Below are 22,462 nucleotides of genomic sequence, written 5' to 3'. Positions count from 1 at the left end.
CCTTTTTTAGCCGTCTCCATTTCCTCTTCAGTCCAGCGAGAGCTTTCGTTCATCTCCAGTGAAGCTGGGGAGGAAGAAGGAAAGGAGAGCAGTCAGTGGGGACCCAGGGCTGAGTGACCCCGGCGAGCTCCGAGGGGCGCAGCGGGGGGAAGCAGTGGGTGATTGCTGGAGGTGACTTAGTGAGGCTAAACCTATGTCCACTTCTTAAGAGAAGGTTCGGCACTGAGGAAACTTCCAGGGTGAGATGTGGCAGATATGCAAGGAATCTGTTCCATGCTAGTCCCCTCGGCAGCATAACTCACAACCTTGGGTGCTGGTGCCACTGGGGAGCCTGGCGTGCTGACTCCGAGAGGTGTCAGAGGGCAGAGCAGAGACCCCGCAGCCAAGCTCTGTGCTGTCGTGGCAGGGATGGGGAACCTGATGGCACTATGGACCTGACAGATTGCACGGCCAGCCTGAGTCTAACTGATAACCCAATCATGTCCTCTAGGTGAATTCTGCTCATTATAACCTCATTATAATGCCAAAACACACTTCCATCCCGAACACTACCCGCCTCCGAGGTGTGACCACCCCTCACTGAGCACGTGCTCTGAATTTCCCCGGGCCTGTGACTTCAAACCAAAAGCAAGAAGTTGTTATACCAATCACAGCGAAGACACGTATGACTAGAGTCACTCAAGCTCCACCTAAAGGTAAGAAAATAGCATAAAAATGGCTCAAGAGAGGAAAATGTCAGGGAAGACACCGTCACAGACAAGTTGGAAGGACATCGCTGACTTGTGGGGTCAGCCGAGGGGCTGAACCTCTCCTCCCCCCACAGGGATGCCTCTTGGGTGAGATTCGACCTCTTGGTTATACCGAGAAACCTAACGCCGCTCCCTGCTGAGTTGTTTCATGAGTTACCAACTACCACGTGTAGTCGGTTGTTGATTGTATTCCTGGTACCTGCACGTGCTTTGCAGCCAGTGCGTTTATCACCAGCAATCCAAAGAACCTGGACTCCTCTTGCTTCAATAAACTCCACCAGTCGTTTGCTAGGCTGAAAGTGCACTGTGCTATTTGTGCACCTGGCTGGTGCTAATTCAATACACCGAATGCGACCTACAGTGCCAACTTGGGCATCGCTCGGAACCCAACCCTAGCCGTCCCCAGCCCCTCCGATATCTCAGGACAGGCTGGAACACAAGGGGTCCTGCCAGACTTCCCTACCCTTTAGCCCAACAGAAGCCCAAATGCCACTCCATGGACACCCCGTCCTGCACCCTGGTCACCGGAGGCACAGCAACGACAACCCCCACGGCAGCACCCTCCCGGGCTGCTTCTGGGTGATGCAAAGCCTCCCCTTTGGTTTCTTAGGGACTGGAAGCAAGGCCAGATGGCTTGAGGGAGGCAGCATATTTCCTGCTGAATCGGTGCCACGCTCTCTGGCCCGCCAACAACAGGTACCTAAGACGGAGCCGACATCGGCTGCGTGCTTTGGAGGTGGCAGACACGGGGTGGGACCGTCACCCTCAGCAGAGACGGAAAAACGGCGTCACCTCGGTCACTTTGGCCTGCCACCCGCATTGGCCTAGGGAGCCAGCCCTGCTAACAGCGGGCTCCCTCGGAGAGCTGGCACCATCACCACGCTCTCCAACACCTCAGAGCCACGTCCAGAAATGACAGGGGCTCGGCTGATTTGGGGCCAGGAGCAGCTCGGGGTCGAGGGGGTGCGCTGCTCCCACCAGAGAGGAAGAGGAGGGCGCCAGCACCTGTGCCCCCGTCCCCACGCCCCGCTCGGTGCAGGGACACCTAGGTCCTGTGCAAAGCGCTCGCTGCGCGCCAATCCTGCTGGCGGCCTGGCACCAGCGAGCAAACCCTACAATAACAAACCGGGGTGTGAGTCAGAGGCAAAAAACAACTCGGTAAGGAAACAGATTTCCGGTTCAGGCTGCCAGCGGGTTATTACTCTAAACAACAGGCACAGCGTTATTTCAACAGCGATGAGAGATGTTTTGACAGTGTCCTTTCAGAATGGAGAGCAGGCTGATAGGTTAGGCTAGAGGATACGGGCGAGGGGAGAGGGAGGCATTTTCTAAGGGGCTTTACAAAAGCTGGGACCCTGCAGGAGGACAAGCTGGGCTGCGATGCCTGGGGCACATCGGAGCCAGACCAAGGAATCTCCTTCCCAGCTGGCTGAGCACAGCCGCAGGTGTCCCCTTGCCGCTTCCCCCTGCCCTGGGTAGATTTGGGGCTGTGGCTCTCCTTTACTTCAAACCGAGTGTCCCAGACACTTCACAAGGCCCCTAACTCAGCTTTGAGACGACTGTTATTGTATGGTGAAGAAACGTCAAAGAAATGGCCCGTTTGGTTTGATTAATGATATTTACTGAGGTTGTGCAGTTATGTAACAGATGCCTACTGGGAGCTCCAGCACGCTGCAGTTAAACCACAATATGGTTTTGTGTTGTTTTTCAATGTTCAATTGGTATTTAAAATGCAATAACTTTCTTAGCCAACCTAAATTAAAGCAGTAGTGGAGAGACATAAAGTGTAACCAATTGCTCAGATATGCCACTGGAATCAATCCGCTTCCTTTTCCCAATTTAACATGGTCTGAAGTCTTTTCTGTCTGCCTGCCGTGAAGTTTATCAGGGGCTCTGAGATGCTGGGATAAAAAAATCCCATCCAAGTCCCTGGCATTATCTGCTCCTTCTTTGCAGCATTGCTTAACAAGTTGGAGACAGAGATCAGGGCTCCGTTGCGCCGGGAACTATTTATATCGCCTGGATGAAAACAGCGCTCGCAATCAAGGCTTCAGCCAGTTGTCAGCAGAGGAACGGGGAGGCGAAACACCTCCGAGTGATTTATAGCACATGGAACAGAACAAGCAAGAAACTGCAAAGAAAGGAAACCGAGAGGAGTCACCCTGCTTTTATTTTTGCTTCGCCTTAGGTAGCGCAGCAATAATTTTGTACTTGATAGAGTACAAAACATCGGAAAATCAGCCAAATTCCTTGATGTATTTGCTTCTCCAAGTCAATACATGAGCAGTTTCCAAGGGTAACCACTACCGGAGCTGCAAATGCCAGAGGCAGATGCACACGAGGTGTGTCTGGGGATGATGTTGTGAATTCCTGTCTGCCCCCAGACAGCTCTCCCCGACTGCTGCTCTCCGCCAAGTGCTGGCCGTGGTCCCTGTGAGCCGGCGGCTGTGCCATGTTATGGGCAGCATGCTCTGCCTCATCCATCTCGCCCTGCAGCTGCTCGTTCCCCTTGCTGCTGTGCTCAGCACCCTGCAGCCCTGCACACAGCCCGGCCATGCCCCGTGGGCAGGAACGTGCCGAACTCTGCGCCTAGCCCACGGATGGGGCAGATGAGCAGGGGCACTGGGGATGAGCACGGGCAATGTGTGCCAAACAAATGCCACCTGGGGTGCGTGGCACGAAGGCAGCCAGTGGGGAGGCTTCTGAGCAATGAACCCTTCACCACCTCACCACATCCTTCACAGCAGCCGGGGTAGCGGCACGGATGAGGAAGGAAGAGCCCGATTCCCAAGGCCATGGGGTTACGGACCCCGCAGGCTGCAGCAGCGCCGGGCGCAGGTAAATTGGACAACTGAGAGGGGAAGGAGGACTGCGGGGAGCCAGGGAGCCCCAGCACCCAGCAGGGCGGGACAGCGTTGGTGCTGAGCAGCCCCGGCAGCTGAGGGCACTGAAAGCCCGAGCCTCTGGCAGAGGGAAGCACACCTCCAGTGCAGGAGGCGCACGAGCCCTGCACGAGCCCAGCTAACGCACTGCTAAAAACAATGCCTTCCCTTTTTCTCTTTTGCAATACTTTCCCTCCCTCCAGGGTCCTAAAACACATTAACGCTGGGCTAAGACAGTTGTCGCAAATGCCTCCGGGTCACCTGGGCGAGCAGGTTAACAAATGGGCAAGAGAACCCTTCCTGCTGCCCCTGGAAAGTGGGTGCACGAGGAAAACCCTCCTTTGGGAGCTGGGGACGGGGAGCAGAGCAGGGCAAAACCCCTTCCTAGTGCAGAGCAGGGCAGGCACCCTGAGAGCCGTGCCGCGGCGCCTCCTCCCCGCTCCCGGTGCCGGCGGCTACGCACCCAGCTCGGCGCTCTGCTGCGGGGCGGCCGCCTCCTCGTTGTTGGCCTCGTTGGCCATGGAGCGGGTGATGCGCCCCTTACGCCTGCCCTGGCTGTTGGCGGTTTTGCGGCCCTTGGAGGTGACGGTTTCCTTCTCGTCGTTGTCTTCCCCGGACGTGTCGTCGTTCTTGTCCCTGCAAAAAAAAACAAGGAGCGAGGAAATCACCATTGGGTCGGGAGGATTTGGAGGTCAAGTATTCCTCTGCACAAGTTTGGGATTTTTGCAGTGGTCCTTTGGAGAGGAAAGTCTGCTTTATTTTATTGTATTTTTTTGCATGCATAGACCCCTTTCCTGGCTAATTTGGCGGCGGGGTTATTTGCGGTGGGGTTTGCACTCTGCAGATGGCTGTAGCTCCACCACCAAGTGCACGCAGAGACCTGACAGAGACAGGTTTAATACCAGGCCATTCAAATTCATCACTGCCTCCTCCTCATTTATCTTCCTGAAAAGGACCTGCTGGTAAATGTCTTAGCAGCCTAGATATAATGAAGCCAGATGTTCTTTTAAAGCAAGTATTAATCCCATTACAGATAGCTAGCAGCCTGCGTGCCAACCTTTCCCCGCCGCAGCTCTGATGCTCCCCTGTTAGTTATGATTGTGTCAGGCAGGGAGGCAGGCGCGGTTATAAAACCGGCCGAATCCCTTGATCTGGAAGCTCTCATGTTGACATCAATAACACTAAAGGTGAAGCGCCACGCTCGGCTGGGCTCCGAGAGCTCCTCCGACTCTGGGAGGTTCTCGCAACAGCAAAACAAGCCCGAGGATCAGTGCAGCTTTGCGGGTTGATCGGGTTTAAAAATAAAAGCACATCAGAGAGCTGTTTTCCAAGCTTGGGAGCAGCAGGGGGGAGGGACAAAGAGGAAAGCAGGCTCTCCCCTTCCCTCCCTGTGGGAGGAGATGGGCACACGCAGCCCAGCACCGCATCGGGCAGCCCAGCACCGTGCCGTGTCCCACCCCATGTCCCAGCAGCACCCCGGGGAGATGCACAGCCCTCGCTGCAGGCGGAGGGGAGCCAGGAGGGGAGGGCTTCGCTTACTTTGTCAGTTCTTCTTTGTCATTTTCTGTTTCCTGTTTGTCTTCCTCTTTCTCTCCCTCCTTCTCCTTTTCTTTCTCTTTTTCATCTTTCTCTTCTTGGCTGCTCCGGGGCATTTGCTGCTGCTGCTGCAAAACAAGGGACGTAAAATAAAACAAACCTCAGCGGCGGGGCAGATAAACCTCAGCACCTGGGCCAACCTAAACAAACAAGGCCAAACAATGCCGGGGGGCCAGCGGCCAAGAGGAAAAAGCGCTGCACCGCCACGGGGTGCCCGTCTGCAGGACAGGGTGCAGCCAGGGGGCCGAGAGCATTACGGGGAGATCAAGGCGAGGGGGTTGGGACCTACTGTGGCAGCCGTGCTCCGGGTCCTGCGGGACAGCCCCGCTGCACTCGCTGCTAGCTGTATCGGTCACGACCTGCACCGGAGACGCCCCAAGGCTCAGCGACACAGACGCTGCAACCTTTTTCCCAGTGTCTGGTCCTGCGGGACATTTTATGGTCTCCGGGTCCCCGAGGAGGGACGATGCCCCTGCTCCCTGCTGCCCTGCATCGCCCGGCCCCCTCGGCAGGGGCTGTGTGCACCAGCACCCGGACGCCGCCACCGGCACTCTGGTACCGACCACGCCGTGTTACGGGGGGAGGGAGGGACGTGCCTATTAGAGTATTTCTGGATTTTGTTTCAACAGCTGCAGGAAGGAGGATGCTGGGGAGGCCTGGTTCCCCTGACCTCCCTTCCCTCTGGCGACCAGCAAACGAGAGGAATTTCATAGAGGAGTAAAAATCAGAGACGGAAATGATTTATTAAAACCCTCCTGCTCCTGGCTAATGCAGGGCTGCTTGCTCCAGTAAATCCACCCGGCTCACCCAGCCCCTTCCCAAGCAGCAGCGCTCCCACCAGCCCCGAGAAAGGGCTCGGCGATGAAACGGAGGGGGGAAGCTGGCTTAAAGGGGATTTATCAGCACAAGCCTGATCCCGGGTAGCCTAGCTGTCATGTAGACGTTTGGAAAGTGCCGTGCTGATGAGGTGTGCTCCGTCCTGGGAGCCTGTCCCCGCTCCACGATGCTCGAGCTCGTGGCTGCCTCCAGCTGCGGCTTCCCCCGCAGCAGCCGCGCTCAGCGTGAGCTAAACCCTCAGCCCCAAAGGGCTGCTGCTAAAATTAGAAGCACGGAGCCGTCAAAAAGGGCTTCAGAGCACTCCAACGAGAAAGATTCTTAATTCTTCCAGGCCCCAGCTCACTGCAAGTCCTCGAAGCACGCGCGTGACAGTGCCATCAGCTGAAACCCCAGGGGCTTTCAGCTCCTCCCGGCCCCTGCGGCACCTCCCCGCCAGCAGTGCCCGAGCTGCACCCACCTGCGCCCCGGGGGCGACTCCGTGGGGTGCAAGGCACGGGAGGGCCGGGATGAGCACTCGGGTGCTGAGGATCTTCCAGCGCCCATAAATCTCTGGCGCTTTGGGAGCGGGCTGGCTGCTGAGGCGTGCAGAGCCCAGGGATGGCTCCTGGGAGCCTGGGGCCACCAAACTCCCCGGGCAGGGATTTCCCCAAGGCAGGAGGCGGTCCCAGTGCAGGGAGCACGGCTTAAAGGATTGAACCCAGCAACCGCCCGAGACCAGCGCCGTACCTGGCGTGCCAGGCGCTGCCCCCAAAACCTGCAGAGAAGCACGGGGGCAGTCGGCAGAAGCCTCGCTGCGACTCGGAGGCTGGCAAGCCCACGCGGGCTGCAGCGGAGCAAGGGGCACCCGTCACATGCGCGCTCCCAGCGCTGCCCTGAACTCTCTGACTCCTGTGAGTCACGCCGCGAGTCGGCGGTGAACCCGCGCGGGTTCAGCCCAGAAAAAAGGGCCACGAGGGGACGGCGGGGACCTGCCCCTGTGACCCAGGGCTGGGCTGTGTGGGGAGAGCACGGGGCTTTGGGCAGGCTCTGCCCCGGCCCCCGGCCGTCACCACCCACGCTCCTTCCCTTCACCGAGTGCTTTGGCAAGCGAGGGGTACCCAGATCAGTTCTGCAGTGCTTCTGCCGCTCCTTCGCGAGTATTTTCTTCTGGGGGTGGAGGGAACCATGCATCCCTGAGACACCAGCTCCATGGGGTGAAGACGAACAGCCCTCGGTACCGAGCTGCCCCTGCACACACACTCCCCAACCCATGGGACAGTTTGCCTGTCCTAAGCCCCACAACACCTAGCCCGAACAAAGTCCCCAGGGACACCCTCCCCCAGGGACACACACCAAGACAGCAAGGAAGCTTAGGGCACTGCCGAAGAGGTGTCCCCACCCAGAAGCAGGGACACGAGCATCATGCTCAGAGGGGCAGGTGCCCATCCACAACCCTGCGCCCTACAGGCACCGACCGCCAGCAGCCGGCCCTATTCCTCCGGCCTTAAACCAGCCCCTGCCCCAGCAGCAGGCTCGCAGGGGCTCCCTTATCGTTTCATCTCGTCTCCGCACTCTCTGGAAGCAGCGGGCTGTAACCCCGAGCAGCCATCGCAGCTCTTCCCCATAGTAACAGGCTGGGATCGCGGCGATGCTAATGAGCTCCCCGCGCCAACCTGCAGGCACAGGGCTGCGAGAGGCAGGGAGAGGCACGAGAAGCCGTGGAGGCTCACGCCCCAACGCACGCACCTCCCAGGATGGCACCGGCCGAGCTCCAGCCCGCCAGGGAGCTGCCGAGCCCTCCAGCCCGGCTGCAGGGGATGGATGTGTGCCACGGGGCTGCCAGTCCCACCGCGTTTCCCCATTTCCTGGCTTACTCCCACGGAGGTTTCAAGCCGAAGGTGGTGGGACACCAAACCAGCGCTCCTACCACCGCAGAGGAGCATTTTAATCCACGGATGCCCTCTAGTGATTGCCCTGGGCCAGCCGGGGCATGGTGCCCGATGCCAGGAGTGACATCTCACAGGGCAGAAATGCTGCGTGGGCGCAATGCCCTGCGTGGCAGCGTGACGGCTCCCATCGGCCTGCGCTCTCCTGCGTGGCCGAAAGGCACAGAGCAGGCAGCGCTGTCACCCCCAGGCCACGCTGGGGAAAACTGCCCCCGGCTCCACCGGGAGCTGCATTTGCTCCTTCAGCCCCGAAGAGGCTCGCGGGGCCGACGGCAGCCCGAGCGGCTGCCCAGGCCCACCGACGCTACGTGCTCGACCTCCAACCTCCCACCGCACGGCGTCGGAGCCCGGCACGGCCCAGCACAGCGCTGGGAGCCGCCGGGCACAGGGAAGCCACAGCCGGGAGCCGGCCCCCAGCCGGCCGGTCCCCCACCCTGCCCGGCACCGGGCTGCCCCCGCGGCGCACAGGGAGGCTATTCTTAGCTCTGGACACGGACCAGCTCTGGATGATTCAAGGGACGGGACGCCATCCCGAAGCGTGACGGGCCAGGAAATGCTTCCCCAATTACCAGATGATGTTTCCTTCTGATTCACACTGCCCCACTTAGAGGTGGACCGGCAGGTGGGCTGGCGCTTATTGGAAAAAAAGAGGGCCAGGACTGAAACTGCTCCACTCCGACAAGCTCCCTCCAGCGACAGTCCTGTCCCCCCAGGCTGAACCCCCCAGGTGCAGGAGGCAGAGCAGGTCCACGCTCCCCACCTCGCGCAGAAGGCTGAGGGATGTGCCCGAGGCCTGGGAAGAAGCCTGTGGCAGAGCAGGGCCGTCCCTCCCTTCCAGGTCAAGTGTTCTCCTGCTGCCGGACCGCCCTTCCTCCCCAGCATCGCTGCTGTTTGTTTTTGCTGCCAACACATCCTGTTTATTTAAAAAGGCCCCGGGACAAATCGTATGCGGGACGCGTGAGCGAGAGGCAGATCCTGCTCCGAGCCCCGGGGTGCGAGCCCGCGGAGCCGTGCTGCCTCGCTCACGGAGCGATCGCCGTGCTCCGGCACGAGCTGCTCCCTAATTACAAACATCTGCTCACCTCTACCCCAATTCCCCAGCGGCCCCGGAGCAGCTGGAGAGGAGCAGAGCGGTGCCAGCCCCGCCGGGAGCAGCGTGTGCGCCTCCAGCCGCCCCCTGGCCGGGGCGGCGGGCAGGGTGGCACGCTCGCACCCACCCACCCAACTCCTCGGAGCGATGCGTGGCTGGCTCGCGGAAATCTGCTCGCCCTAGCCAGCCACCCCCGTCGGACTGGCACGTCGTGCCCAAGCACGCTTTCCGGGGACACCGGCTTGCAGGTAGGTCCCGGCCACCGAAGCGTTGGCCCCACCGAGAAGCGACCAACTCGCCGCGCGTCCCGGCAGCGCTCGCCGCAGCCCCCCCCCCGCCGCAGGCCCTGGGTCTGGCAAGGAAAAAGCCACGGCGAGGAAGAGGTGCAGCTCCTCCCACTCTGTTTACTTCCTCCGCTCAGGCACTGCCTGCTTCTGGCAGGACAGGAGGGCAGGAGGAGGTGGGAAGCAGCTCCCCACCTTCTCCCTCCCCAGCTCTGCCGGAGACGCCCTGGGACAGAGACGGGGGAAACCGGCCAGAAACGCCTTCCCGACCCGCAACGCGCCCCCCCGGCTCCCCGAGCGCCCCATCGCTCGCTCAGCACCCCCCCAGCCCCTCGCTCCCCCCTGGCGCTCACCTCTCTGGCCCCGGGATCGCGCGAGCGACCGGTCCCCGAGAGCCCCATCGCCGGCTCCCGGCCCCTGCTCACCGCCCAGCCATCCGGGCTCGCTGCGCCTTACGTTCTCCAGCTCTGAAGGCTTCCTGACGATTTGCATAGTTAAGCCGTAAACTAACCACAACATTCCTCTTATGATTTTGCAATCTGCTGGAATAACGTGGTGGCTCTAAGTCGAGTCGATGAATCATCATCTATAAACCACAGCTCTCGTCACCGGGGCTCTCAGTGCTGGCTGCAGCCAGCGTGATTAATCTGCGAGGATGCCAAGCCGAACCTACGGCGCAGGGCTATTTATTTTCCAAACTTCCAAGCCTCTGGAGAACCACTGCTCCTGCCTTCCCCGTCCCCTCCGCGGTGAGACACGCCGGGCTGTGGCAGGGGCTGGGGACAGTGCCAGAGCCAGGCGCAGACACCTCGCTGCCCTCAGAGCATCCCGGAGCTCGCTGCTGGCCCCGCGCACCTTGCGCCCGAGGCACCCGCGGCACCCGCTCTCCTCCAAAGCCACATGGATGCTCGGGGTGCTTCTCACCCCGTGCTTTGTAGCTCCAGCAGAGCAAACCAAGGCTCAGCTGCATCCCCAGCCCTCATGCTCCCAGGGAGGGGGACAGGGATGGCCATCCAGGGATGGATGAGCTCACTCCTGGCCAGCTCCTCCTGTCTGGCCACGCCGTGTGCTGGTGGATGTGCAGGTGGGGGACTGGCTGGGTGACAGCACCGTGAGTCCTTCACCAAGCCTTGAGAGCTGGCTGGAGGTGCTGCCTCCTCTCTCTCACCCCAGGTTTTGAGGCTGGATCTGCTGCCCATGGGATGCCATTTGGCAGGCGGATCACGTCACCTCCAGCACCGTGCCCCAAGTCACCACCTCCTGCCTGCTCCTCACAGCAGAAGGAAGCAAACTGCCACCCCTAATGCCAGCCACACACGGAGCCGTGTGCGTGCCAGGGTTGCCCCATGGGACATCTTGGTACCTTACCTCTCAAACTCATCCTAGGCATCACAGGGATGAGCTTTGAGACTTTTACTCAGCCGTGACTTTCCTGCCATTGCCGCCAGCTCGCTCTGAGCCTTCTGCGGCAGCGTGGAGACGTGTGCCAACGCTCTCCCCACCCACACCGCAGCCAAACCTGCCTCGATGGGGAATTTGGGTAACGCTGTGCCCTGCTGGCCACGTGGGCCCGAGCCCCCTCCCCGCCTGCAGACCTGAGACCCCTTGGCCGTGCCTCCTACCGCACACGGGGTGCTGGTGCCTCCCTTCTCCCGTGGGTGACCTCAGACTCACGGCATTTACGGTGCTCTCCTGGTGCGCCCGGCTGCGCAGCAGGCTCAGGCCGAGGTCACCGCATGCCATCAGGGAGTCGCAAATTAAAACCAGCTCAAGACAAGCCGAAGGCAAAAGGCCCATGTTTTGCTGGCCCGGGAACGCTTGGGGTTTGCTTTACCGCTCTCCCCCTCCCCGTGCATCCTTCCACTTGCTTTCAGGCTCTCCCTATACCCAGTACCCCTTGGAGTGCCCTGCCGAGGCACAGCCACCGCCCCAAGCACCCGCAGTGCCAGCCCCCTCGCCAGCCCCCACTGAGTGCTGCCCAGGCTCCTGAGCCCCCCCGGAGCATCCTTCCACCTCTGCCAACCCCGCAGCAGGGGCTCAAGCCCGTCTGCCACCGAGGTTTGGTCCCACACAGCCGCTACAAACAGCACCTCCCGTCGCCCTCCCAGCAGGGAGCTCGCAGACAGGCTGGATAGAGAGCGCAGGCGGGAGGGCTTATAAATATATATATATATATGCATCACGTAAGCGACTCCCAAGGCCCAAAGCCTCTGATCTGACAGTCTGGAATGCCTCAGTCCTCGCTGCCACCCACAGCCGCGGAGCCTGGCTTCTCACGACCGCGCGCAGCACCCTCCGCTCATGGGAGAAACCACAAATCAAAACAAGCCGCTGCCAAAACACGGAGGGGAAGAAGGAGGTCTGCTGGCTACTCCGCTTTGATTGCTCACAGCCCGGGCTTGGGCTTGATGCTGTTGGCCGTGGAAGCAAGTCAGAGAACAGAGGGCCAAGCTGGGATTTGATAAGGAAAACGATAGCGAGCGCGGGGCTCGCTCGGTTTGGCTGGGAGCAGGAAGGCTCCCAGCAGGGAGCATGGGGCAGCCCTTGATCTGTGCTGCTTCTCCGCTGGATGCAACCACTGCTCAGCACCAGAGAGCGCTGGGCACGGCACGGATGAAGGACTGGGACCAGTAGGGCTGGGGCCATGCACCTGGGTGTGGGCTCATCGCTCTCCATGCTGGGAGCCTCTCGGGCACGTGCCTCCTGGCCTTCCTACCGCACGGGGATCCTGCTCGAGTGTGGCGGCGATTTTACAGGACCCTGCTCGAGCGATCCCTCCTTAAATCACCGAGGGCTTTTCCATAAGAGGAAATGTTTCTTTTCTGGGTCACTGCTGAGTTTTTTGAAAAGTGATTTGACTGCTTACGAAGGGAAAATGACCCGAGGGGAAGAGAGCACAACATTTGGAAGTGGTGAAGACGAGCCCCGCTCCGTCCCAGGCAGGGAACACGTGTTTTCTCTTCTCTGCGGTTTGCTTTGCCACACTCTGCCCTGCTGCCAGGCTCCAGCTCTCCGCTGGCTGCTTTCCGGCTCCGCAGGGACCCCCCCCCCAGCGCAGTGCAAACAGTGGCAGGGGCTGGGCAAGAGGCTGCTGGGCCCCACGCGCACGCACCGGGGCAAAGAAAGCCCTCCGGGATTTTCAGCTGTGCCCGTTTCAGAAAGCACCGTAGCCACGACCTGACCTGCCTCCCTATTTCCCTTCGGCTCCAAGCTTCACACGGTTCCCAGTCAAAACTGGATCCCGACTGTAAATAAAACAACTTATCCCCAGATCCGTTCCCTATCCGAGACCCACGAGGAGGACGCTGCGTTCCCCAGGCAGCTCGGCAGCTCCCGGCCCCCTGCAGCACCCAGGACTACTCACGTGAGCGCAGGCGCCGTGGGGCACTCGCCCAGGGGCGGCATGGACCTGCTGCCGCAGAAACACCAGTCCGAGCGCGGGGTGAGCCGGCGTGGGGCTTCACGTGGCTCCTACGCAGCTATTTTATTCTCACCGAGATGTAATTAAGCTGCACGGAACAGCCAGGACATCGTGGCTACGCGGTTCATCAACGGCTGGTCTGCGGGCAGCCCGTGCCGGTGCCACCAGGGTGGAGTGGCCGCATCCCCGCGGTATCGCCACCGTCCCGGCACAGCCTGCGAGGCTGCCGCGGGGTCCGGGACCCAAGCAGGGATCCTCCCGCAGCACCACGTCCTTGGGTTCTTTTCCCAAATATGGCCACGTAGTTCTGGTGTAATCACCCCCAAAACTGCAGCTGGGATTCCAGGAATGCGAGTTTCCATTGTGTTGGCCCGACCGCGCTGTCTGGAGGGGTGGCAGGGCGGTGGGAAGGCTGCGGCTGGCTCTACCGGGGACACGACACCTTCCGGGGTGTGACCAGGGATGGGGTCTGGGAGCATCAGGAGCCCAGACGGGAAGGATCTTCACCACTGTCCTGCTGCCATGGCCTGCAGCATCGTGCAGGCACTGTCGGAGGGTTACAGGAACAGCACCAGCCTGAACACAGCCACGTCTCACACCGTGCCTACCTCCGCTGCACGTACACTGCTCAGAAGAAGCACACGATGGGCATCAGACCCCAGACAAAGCCCCGAGCCCTTGCCTGCACCTCCAACGCACCGAGCTGTAGGGAGAGCACGAGGGACAGGCTGTTCTCCCAGAACCAACCACTTTCCTTAACAAAAACCGGCTGTTTTGCAGGGCTCCACCACTTCCAAGTGTCCTCCGGCATGACCCTTGCCTTTGCTACAGGACTGATTTTTGGAGCACGAGGTTTTGGAGCACATCTGAGGTTTCTGGAGGTTAGGTGGTCTTGTTTGGGTTTATTTTGGCTACGAGGAGATGTGGATTTAAAATGTGAGCACCTGCACCTGGCAGCACACACGAGCTCCCAAGGTGTTAAATGCTCTGCAAGACGCTTCTCTCCCCAAGACCACAGCTCAGCCAGGACCAGGACCATGGCATCCATCCAGGTTCAACGTCTTCTCATGGGTCCTTCCCCCCCAGCCAGGCCTGGGGAATTTTCCAGCCCTCCTTGGCCACCAGCAGTGCTGTCAGACTGCAAACCTGTCCGGAAACCGAGCCAAATTCAATCCCCTCCAAAAATCCCAAATCAACAAGGTCTGGGGGTTGTTAACACAGATGTGGTTCCTAAAACGGTGGGAGAGCCCGAAGTCCACACGGCTGCCAAAATCCCGGTGCCCCGCTCAGGCTCAGAAGCAAATGGGGGGTCCCAGGGGCGCAGCGGCAGGGTGCCTGCAGGCTCTGCTCCGCACCTCCCGCAGCCGGCGCCTGAGAAATCAGCCCCTGAAGGAAAAGAAATTTGGGTTGTGCCCAAGCGGCCTGAATCAGAGCGTGCACGGTGCTGGACGGGGCAGAGAACGGGGCTGCGCAGCCTCACCGCAGCATCCCAGCAGCACGGTGTGAAACCGTACCCCAGCACCGAAATCCCAGCCCTACACACTGCTCTTTTACGGGGCACGTTGCAGCCACAAGCCCGCAGCCCTGCTGCTGCTCTGATCATCCCGGTGCTGCTTAAAGGCAGTGCTGGAGCCGGCACACACTTAAACGCCCGCAGGATAATTTATCGGTATTTGTGGCATAAAGTTTACTGGTCACATCCAGGCATGTCTCTGTGTGACGCGCTGCATTATTAAAGCAGCATTTTATGACAAATCTCTCCGCTGGTCTGAAAGAGAACTTGTCAGACCCGTTGGCGTTAACACGGAACTGCTCCCCGGACTGATGAAAATCGAATGCTTCCCAGAAATAAATACCCATCAGTCAACTCGTTAGCCGGTGCGGTTAACGGAGCGAGGGTCCGAGCGCAATTTACAGCCTGTGAGGCAGTTCGCTGAGCTCCAGACCCGCTCCTGGCACAGGGAGAAGAGGAGGCAGCAGGACGAGCCCCGTCTGCAGCGCGGGGCCCCAGGGCCGGATCCTGCGGAGCCACGCTGAGGCCCCGAGCGCCCGCCTGGCAGGCTGAGCCTCTGCCAGCACGGCAAGCCGCGCCGCCACGCACCGTGTTTACCCTAAAAAACTGAACGGCTTGTTTATAAAAACCCGGGCTCGGGCTGTTTATCCTCACCAGCGTGTGAGGATGGGAACGGTTTGCGTTTGGGGGAGGGCGGGCCAGCCGTCGGTACAGATAATTCGATTTGGCTTTTGGCAGGGGGCACGGAAGAAGGTGGGGGGGGGGGGCTGGGAAAGCTGTCAGCCCCGGCAGGGGAGCGCGTCGCTGCCCGGCCGCTCACGCTGCGGGGCACAGGAGCTGCCGTGCCGCCGGTGGAGCCGGGGGGCCGCGTGGGGGTCCGGCCCCTCGGGTGGGATCCTGCTCCAGAAGCACCGCCGGGCGAATCCTCGAAAGCGTCAGCGTTACCGGCCGGGTGACGTCCCGCTCGCCGTGGAATACGTGAGCGCTGTCTGACGGCACGTCCCGCGGGGCTGCCAGGGCCCGCGTCCTCCCGCCGCCACGCATGACTTCACCCGGCCCTGAGTCACCCCCGGCACCGCGCGGGGACGGGTGGCTTCAGTCCCGGGAACCCACCAGCACCGCGCGGGGAACGCGACCGCCGCGTCCTGCTCCATCACGCGGGCGCGCTGCTCCGAAACTCGGCATGGATTTATTCTGGAATCAAAGCCCCGCACGGGATCATTGCGGTGAAACAGACACTCTTCTTCCAGCTCGGTTTCGGCACAACGTTGTGCTACTGCAGCCGGGCTGAACAGCTTGCCCGACCAGCGCAGCACATGGTGATAGTTGCTGAGTTTCGGTATCGGTGCCCCGCTCCCTGCACAGGATTAGGGGCATTAACCAAGAGATGCTCTCTGAAATACCCTAAGGAGCGACTGCCACAGCCCCCCCAGGAAACACATCCAACACAAGGGGTAGCGCTGCGCAGCTTTCGTTACACGATCATGCAAATTTATGCTTATTACTGCACATTGAGGATTGGATCAGATCGTTTTTACCATGACTCAAACTTTTTTTTTTTTTTTTTCCCCTTCAATGAGAAATTACACGCTTGGAAGCGATTACTTCTAGCACTGATTCCCTCCTTTCAGGGTTAAATGACATTTTTCCTACCCGAATGCGGAGGATTATTTTAGAAAGGATCCTCAGCTCGGCAGCCTGAGCGCTGTGCATAACGATGCCTCGGATGCGTGCGCCTTTCATTCATTCGCTCAAGGGGAGGCAGCGCCGGGAGCATGCGCCGCGCCTTGGACCGGGAGCCTGCTTGTTTTTATGACAAACTGGAAGCAGAATCATGTGAAGTCCCTGCTCTTGGCAGGAGAATTTGAGCAATAAGTAGCAGCTTTATGAGGAATATCCTTTGCCAGGGGACCATCAGCCAGGGAGCAATGGGATCCTTGTTTTTTAATGTATTTTTAATAAGTAGGCCACAATGATAATCCTGATACCAGAGTAGCTTTATTTCTACTTGCAATTATCCCTGTTTTTCTCTCAAGCTCCCCGCAGCCTCCAACAGCAAATAAGACCACCAAGCTCTCCGTGAGAAAAGGAGCGAGACGACAGCGCAGGGCCACTGGAGAAGCACTCTGTGTCGGACCTGAGCCGCTCCTCTCACCCGACAAAGCACACATCTCCCTCCCTCCCTCCCCTGCACTAAACCCACAAAATCCCACCTCTGGCGTTTAACCACTTTAACCCTCACCAGCAGGACCGACCAGGTCAGAGCCCAGAGCACGTGCAGCGCTGGGAACAAGGCACGACGCCTCCCAGCGTCGCAGATGTCCAGCAGCCCCAAGCCCTCCTTGTCCCTTTTACGGGTTGCCTGTCCCCGTGCTGTCCCCCCTTGCAGCCCCGAGCCCTGCTGCCCTTCTCCGGTCACCATCAGCCCGGTGTCCCTGCTCCCCGCCCTGTCCCTCAGCGCACAGCCCCGGCTCTTCGGGAGGCCACGCGGGCAGCAGGGTGAGGTGCATGGGGTTAATGATAATCCAGGAAAAAAGGAAATTATTTTTTAGCTGGGATTAGGCCCTCGCCGTCCAGCTCAGCAGACGGCCCCACGAATGGCTGAAGTGGCATGGTGTGGAGGGACCCGACAGGAAGGCCGGGAGGGGACACGAGGCTGAGGTGCAGGGTGACTTCTCCTTCAAAAGCAGCGACGTTCTGGTCGAGCTCTGCTCCACCAACACTGCAATCAGCTCACCTCGGGGCCCAGCAGTTGCTGCCTCTTAATGATTTACAAATATTTCTGTCCCCGAATTGCTAAAGCAGGCCTGCCTTCTGTTACGGCTGATGCAGCAAGTCCCCGTTTCCACAGGCCGGCCCCTCAACGAGGCTCCAAATGGCAGCGCACGACCTCCACCGCCCCCGTTGGACCAGACTCACAAGCAAGGGGAAGCATCCCAGGAAATTCTGCGGCCAGGGCTACTTTGGGTTCTTCTAAAAGGCAAAATACAAGCAGTACCTGCTGAGCGCAGGACCGGCGGGTCCGTGGCCACAGGGCTCGTGCAGAGCAGGGCGGCAGATTGCCTCTCTCCCTCCACACTTGTTACTTGCTCAACTTAACATCGAAGCCAGAATGAGCTGTGCTAAATGTCTCCACTGCTAACAAGAAACAAATGTGGCCTCATGTTCTAGTTGCTGTGATCTAACAAAACAGACCATGGTAAACACTATAAAAATGTACTGGAGGGAACCACCCTGTGTTTGCTGGGAGAGGGACTGGATAATCTAATAGGGTTTTATCCATCTCTAATGTCTCTGAAAAAAAGAAGGGAAAATTGGGCCCCGTCCATGACATTCGTCATGTGCGAACTATTCTGATGTCTTAATGCTGCAGAAATCAAATTGGAGCAAGGCTACCTATCTGCCTCCCAATCAGCATCTAGACCCAAGTGCTGCTTTTTATGGCCATGCAGCACGAGGAGCTGCTGATGTCAGCGGTGGTATGGGACAGGCCAGTTTTTCCATTCCTATCCCCACGTTTTCCAGAGAGATTCCCTGTGCCATCACCTCACTCTCCTCACTCCATGGATCATCGTTGACTTCACCAACCTGGGGGCTCACCACGGGATCTCCCTCTGTCTGCGAGCATCTGCTGGGATAGGGTTCCTGCTCTTAGCACTTATCTTGGCACCTTGGTATCAGCAGCAACACTGCCAAGGTCACGTCTCGTTTCACATCTAGGCCACGTAACTCCATGGGCTGATCCATCACCTACCCCCAGGCACCTCGTGCTGTATCTGAGGGACCTGCCTGGCCCTCAGCTGGCATGCCAAATGCGTTAAGGGTCTCCTCTAGCTTCAGCACCAAACCTGCCAGCCCCCAAGGGATGTCAGACACCCTCAGGCATTTCAGAAGGCTTTACAGACCCCTGGCTCAGTGGCCAGAAGTCACCGAAGCCATTCCCCTCCCATCCCAATGCCGGCAGAAGAACCTCGGGCAGTCCCTGCCAGGCAGGAGCACCCCTGCCCAGCACACAGCCCAGCACCGTCCCGCTGGCATGCCAGCTGTGGAGGGCAGAGGGAAACAGCTCGGTTCTCAGGCAGGACCGACATCTCCTCCGGGCAGGCTGCACAGGCCACCCCGGGTGACTCCTGACGCGTGGCCAGTTTTTCTGCATTCGCTCCAACCCCTTTTTTCAAGGGTTTGCTTTTTAAAACTACCGTGACCTTGGCATGGGGACGGACAGACATCAACCGACAGAAAAACAGCATGTTCTGAAAAGCTTACACAGAGCAAAATCACGGCCCCGCCGCAGCCTGTAACCATTTACGGGGCGGGGTGGGGATGCTCAGCCATAAAGTGCCACCGAGAAGCTGCAGCAGAGACAACGTTTCCATGCACTTTTCCCTCCGGCTCTTACCTGGCTCTTGCCCCGCCGCCGGTAATTCCTTCTCACGAGGTTCTTGTAATTCTCATTCTTCTTGGTCAGGTAGTAATACAGGACGCAGTCCGCCACCGTCTGCAACGACACGGGGAGTCAGGGCGCAGAAGGACCTGGCCCCTCGCGCTGCGGGGGCGCAGACCTTCAGGAGTGGCAGCGTTCAGACCCTGCAGCTGCCAGACCCCCTGCCACCCCTGAGGCTCTGCAGCCACAGCAGGCTTCCCTCTAGGACCCTAGGGAAGCCCTTTTGGGATGCTGGTGTGGGCTCTGCCCGCTGGAAGAGGGGGACGAAGCACATCGCCCTGGTAAAAAAGGGCACTTCCAAGTGACAAAGCGGGGCCCTTCCCACAAGCGTGCCGGCTCGGAGATGGGGATGCAGAACAATGAGCACCCTGTGTGCGAGGCAGAGCGCGGGGCCACCCCGGGGCAGGGGGCAGGGCTGACCCCAGATGACTGTGGCAACTAAAAACAGAACAAGGAGAGCTGCCTGTCACCCTCTGTTGTGGTTATGCCCCGCACAACCTGCCACGCGGCTGTCAGCCAGCATTACTTCCAGCCACCGAGCTCGCTGGCTGGAGCGCGCCCGGCCTCCTCGCGGACGCCCCACGCTCCCGAGCTGCCAGCCGAGCCCCGGGTCCCACGGCCAGCTCGGGTCCTGCGTCGGGAAACAAGCAGCTGGGACGCGGCTCTGCTCCTGGTCAGCAGCACGGAGCTGGACAAAATTCCTGTGCCAATTCCTTCCCTTACCGACGTGGGCACCTGAACTGTACCCGCACAGGGGGGCTCGGCGGGGTGTACGAACAGAAATAACCCCACAGACCCCGCACCTGCAAGTGCCCAGGCACGGGGTGCTGCCGAGCGCTCCCAGCCCGCCCCTGCAGGAGAGGTCCAGGCTGCACGGGGCTGCACTTTCCCCATCCCTATACAAAGAGTGGAACCATGTGCAACAACAGATTGTAACTTTTAAAGCGTTAATTGGATCTCTTTCTAATCTAGCCCTGATTACACACACACACACACACAAACACAAAAACTTACAGTCATCTGTTCCAAGGGCTAAGATCACTTTTTTTTTTTAATGCAATTTAAAAATCTATTAATTCATTACATTGAGCCATACTTTGCATCTCTCTCCAACGGGATAATGGATGTGTTCTGTATCATAATTACAGCCTGATTTACAAACGAGTACAAATAAAATTAGAAGACATTTTACAGCTTGGAACACAGACTGGATTGTGAGCATCATCCAAGTCTCACCACTTTCGGCTTTAACAAGGGAGAGAGGCTGAAAAGAGCCTGGTGTCTTACAGCATGAATGGCAACAGAAGGTTGCTGCTGCCGCACGGCTTGCTTGCTGCTTTGGACAGGGAAGTTGAGCTCTTACAAATGATCTCCCCAGCCTGATTCATGCAGGATCAGAGAGCAGTTTAAGCTGGAAAGGACCTCGCAGGCCACTGGGCCCAGCCCCCTGAAAGCAGAGGGCTCCCCCCAACGCAGCAGATGCTGGGAGGATGAAACACGGCGTGAGATGGGCAAAGGACACGAGTGACCACAAGAACCAGGGAAGACAAGGGCTGCTTGCTCAGGAGAGCACCTGGCCCATCTGTCCTTCCAGGCTGGGTCTGTCCAGGATTTGCCCGTATGGCCTGTCCTATAGCAGGTACCTGGCCTCGCTCAGAACAGGAGCAGAGCCGTGCTCTTCCTTCAGATCTTCTCCAAACCTTTCTTCCATCAGCCCAATTAACAGCAAAAAGGAAGAGTCCGAGCAGCACAGTGCAGAGCCTTGGGAAAGTTCAGGCCCTCCCGCCCTCAAACCATTCCTAAACACCACAGGCATACACAACGCCAGTCCGAAGTGCTGGGTGAACTGGGACTCACCCCACCCTCGGGATCCCTCCCCGGGGCGAAGAGGGGACCCCCAGGGCCCTGAGCCAGTGCCACCGAGGGGCCAAGGATCTCCGCTGCCTGCTCCAGCACCGAAGGAGGTGTGACTGAGAAGAGGCAGTGCGAAGAAGGTTAAAGCCGCGCAGAGAGGCTTACCTTCCTGTCCAGAAAGGAGGCGATAAGGCCGAAGTTCTTCGGGTGCTGCATGAACCTGCGGGAGCAGAGGGACAGGATTAGTGCGAGCGCCAGCCCCAACCCCCTGCCCATGGGCGGCCTTGCCCTGTGCGCCTGGAGCAGCGAGACCAGCTCCTTGGGGGACCTGCAGGTTTAAGAAAATATTTGCCTGCTGCTCAGCTTCCCAGAAAGATGGGAACTTTAACTTTAGCCCAATGGAGCTGGGGCTCCACCAGGCAGTCACCCACACACCAGCACCCTTCCTGATGCAGGACCCCATCTCCCCATCTGCTTTGGGGGTGCTGCGAGAGCCTGCTCACCGTAAGAGGGGGACCTAATCTCTGCAGCAGCCAGCGCGAGGCTTTCGTGGGTGACAATGAGGAGTGGGGGGGACGTGGGAGCGTGGAGGGCAGCCATGGGAGCGGGATTCTTAACGGGGACTCCAGACTCTGTCCCACGTCCAGCTGCAGCCTTTCTTTCATCAAGTGTTTTGAAGGGCAAAACTTATCCAAATATAACACAGACACCCATGGGAGATCCCCCAAGACATGTGACTAAATAAGTATGTGGATGAAAAAGAAGAAACCAGAAATGCTAGGAAAAAGAAAAAAAAAAAAAAGACCTGGGCTGCTCAGGCAGACTGGGATCACCCCACAGATCCTACGTGTGGTGCTGTGTGTGGCACAAACCAGGGGCTGCTCAGGGGATGGGGTTTTCATGGCCACGTTAACCATGACAATAACACAGATCAGAGGGCAACTCGGAGGGCAATCCTGTGGTTTTTTGCCAGGCCAGGCTGTGTCCCCATGACGAGGGAAGGAAGCTGCACTCTCACAGTGTCCAACACCATGGGGCCTCTGTGCTGGGCTGGGTTAAGGGGTTGGGTTAAGGGGTCCCACAGCCACTGCTGCTGCTCTTCTGGAAAACCATGGTCCGCCTGGGATCAGGCCAGTGACTTGCTTACAGGAAGATCTGAAATGCTGCCCAGCAGCAAATCAGACCAGAATCTTCCCCATGGTTAAGTTTTGATGGCTAAAATGGGTTCAGAGCTGGAGCTTGCAGGCCTTGCAATGCCTAGCTGCTTTTTCCGAGAGCCCCTGTGACCAGGGCTGAACAAAAGGCCACGCTAGGTTTTCACAAGCTGAGAATGCTGCCTCTGAGCCACCATCACGGAGAGCACAACCCACGTTCACCCCAAAAACCTGGGCCAGCACTGCAGCACCCAAGGTAGCTCAGCTCTCCGCGCACTGGGATCAGGGAGGGCACCGAGGCAGTCCTCCTTGGGCCTTGCTTACAGCTCCTACGTACCAATCTCCGCGAATGAGTTTTGTGAGAGCCCCAAAACCCTTCTGTATTCATGCCTTGAGCTCCGCATCACCCACAGCGATGACACAGAAACCACCGTGCACAGCAGGACGCAAGAGCTGGGTGTGGATCCTTCCAGCCCCATTAGCCAGGCATGGCCCCTCCATTAAAGAGCGAGTAATTAGCCTTTGCGTCATTTGCGTGCAAGCCTTGCTGTTTGGAGTGTCACATTTTAAGGCTAATTAGCAATGAGGGTTCTCCTCTACAATAGGCTTGGAGCTGTTTTCCTTGTTTTGTTCATTTTTGGTCCGTCCCGACAATGACTTATTTCGGCTGCAAGCAGGGGCTGTCGCAGGCAGGGGAAGGGAAGGGAAGGAGA

General features: G+C 59.0%; 1 protein-coding gene across 1 annotated transcript in view; it reads right to left on the bottom strand.

Moving 5' to 3' along the window:
* NCOR2 (nuclear receptor corepressor 2) overlaps positions 1-22,462 on the bottom strand; it is a 223,225-nt gene that overhangs the window by 47,408 nt on the left and 153,355 nt on the right. Inside the window, exons 13-17 of the mRNA XM_040577005.1 lie at positions 20,761-20,815; positions 18,697-18,795; positions 5,171-5,295; positions 4,095-4,267; positions 2-64 (exon numbers count right to left, since the gene is read on the bottom strand). Coding sequence (XP_040432939.1) covers positions 2-64; positions 4,095-4,267; positions 5,171-5,295; positions 18,697-18,795; positions 20,761-20,815 — 515 coding nt within the window. The remainder of the gene's footprint in view (position 1; positions 65-4,094; positions 4,268-5,170; positions 5,296-18,696; positions 18,796-20,760; positions 20,816-22,462) is intronic.

The sequence above is a fragment of the Cygnus olor genome, chromosome 17 (assembly GCF_009769625.2).
Source record: "Cygnus olor isolate bCygOlo1 chromosome 17, bCygOlo1.pri.v2, whole genome shotgun sequence".
NCBI classification, from domain to species: domain Eukaryota; kingdom Metazoa; phylum Chordata; class Aves; order Anseriformes; family Anatidae; genus Cygnus; species Cygnus olor.
The sequence above is the reverse complement of the archived record's forward strand: the minus strand, read 5'-3'. Positions and strand labels throughout refer to the sequence as shown.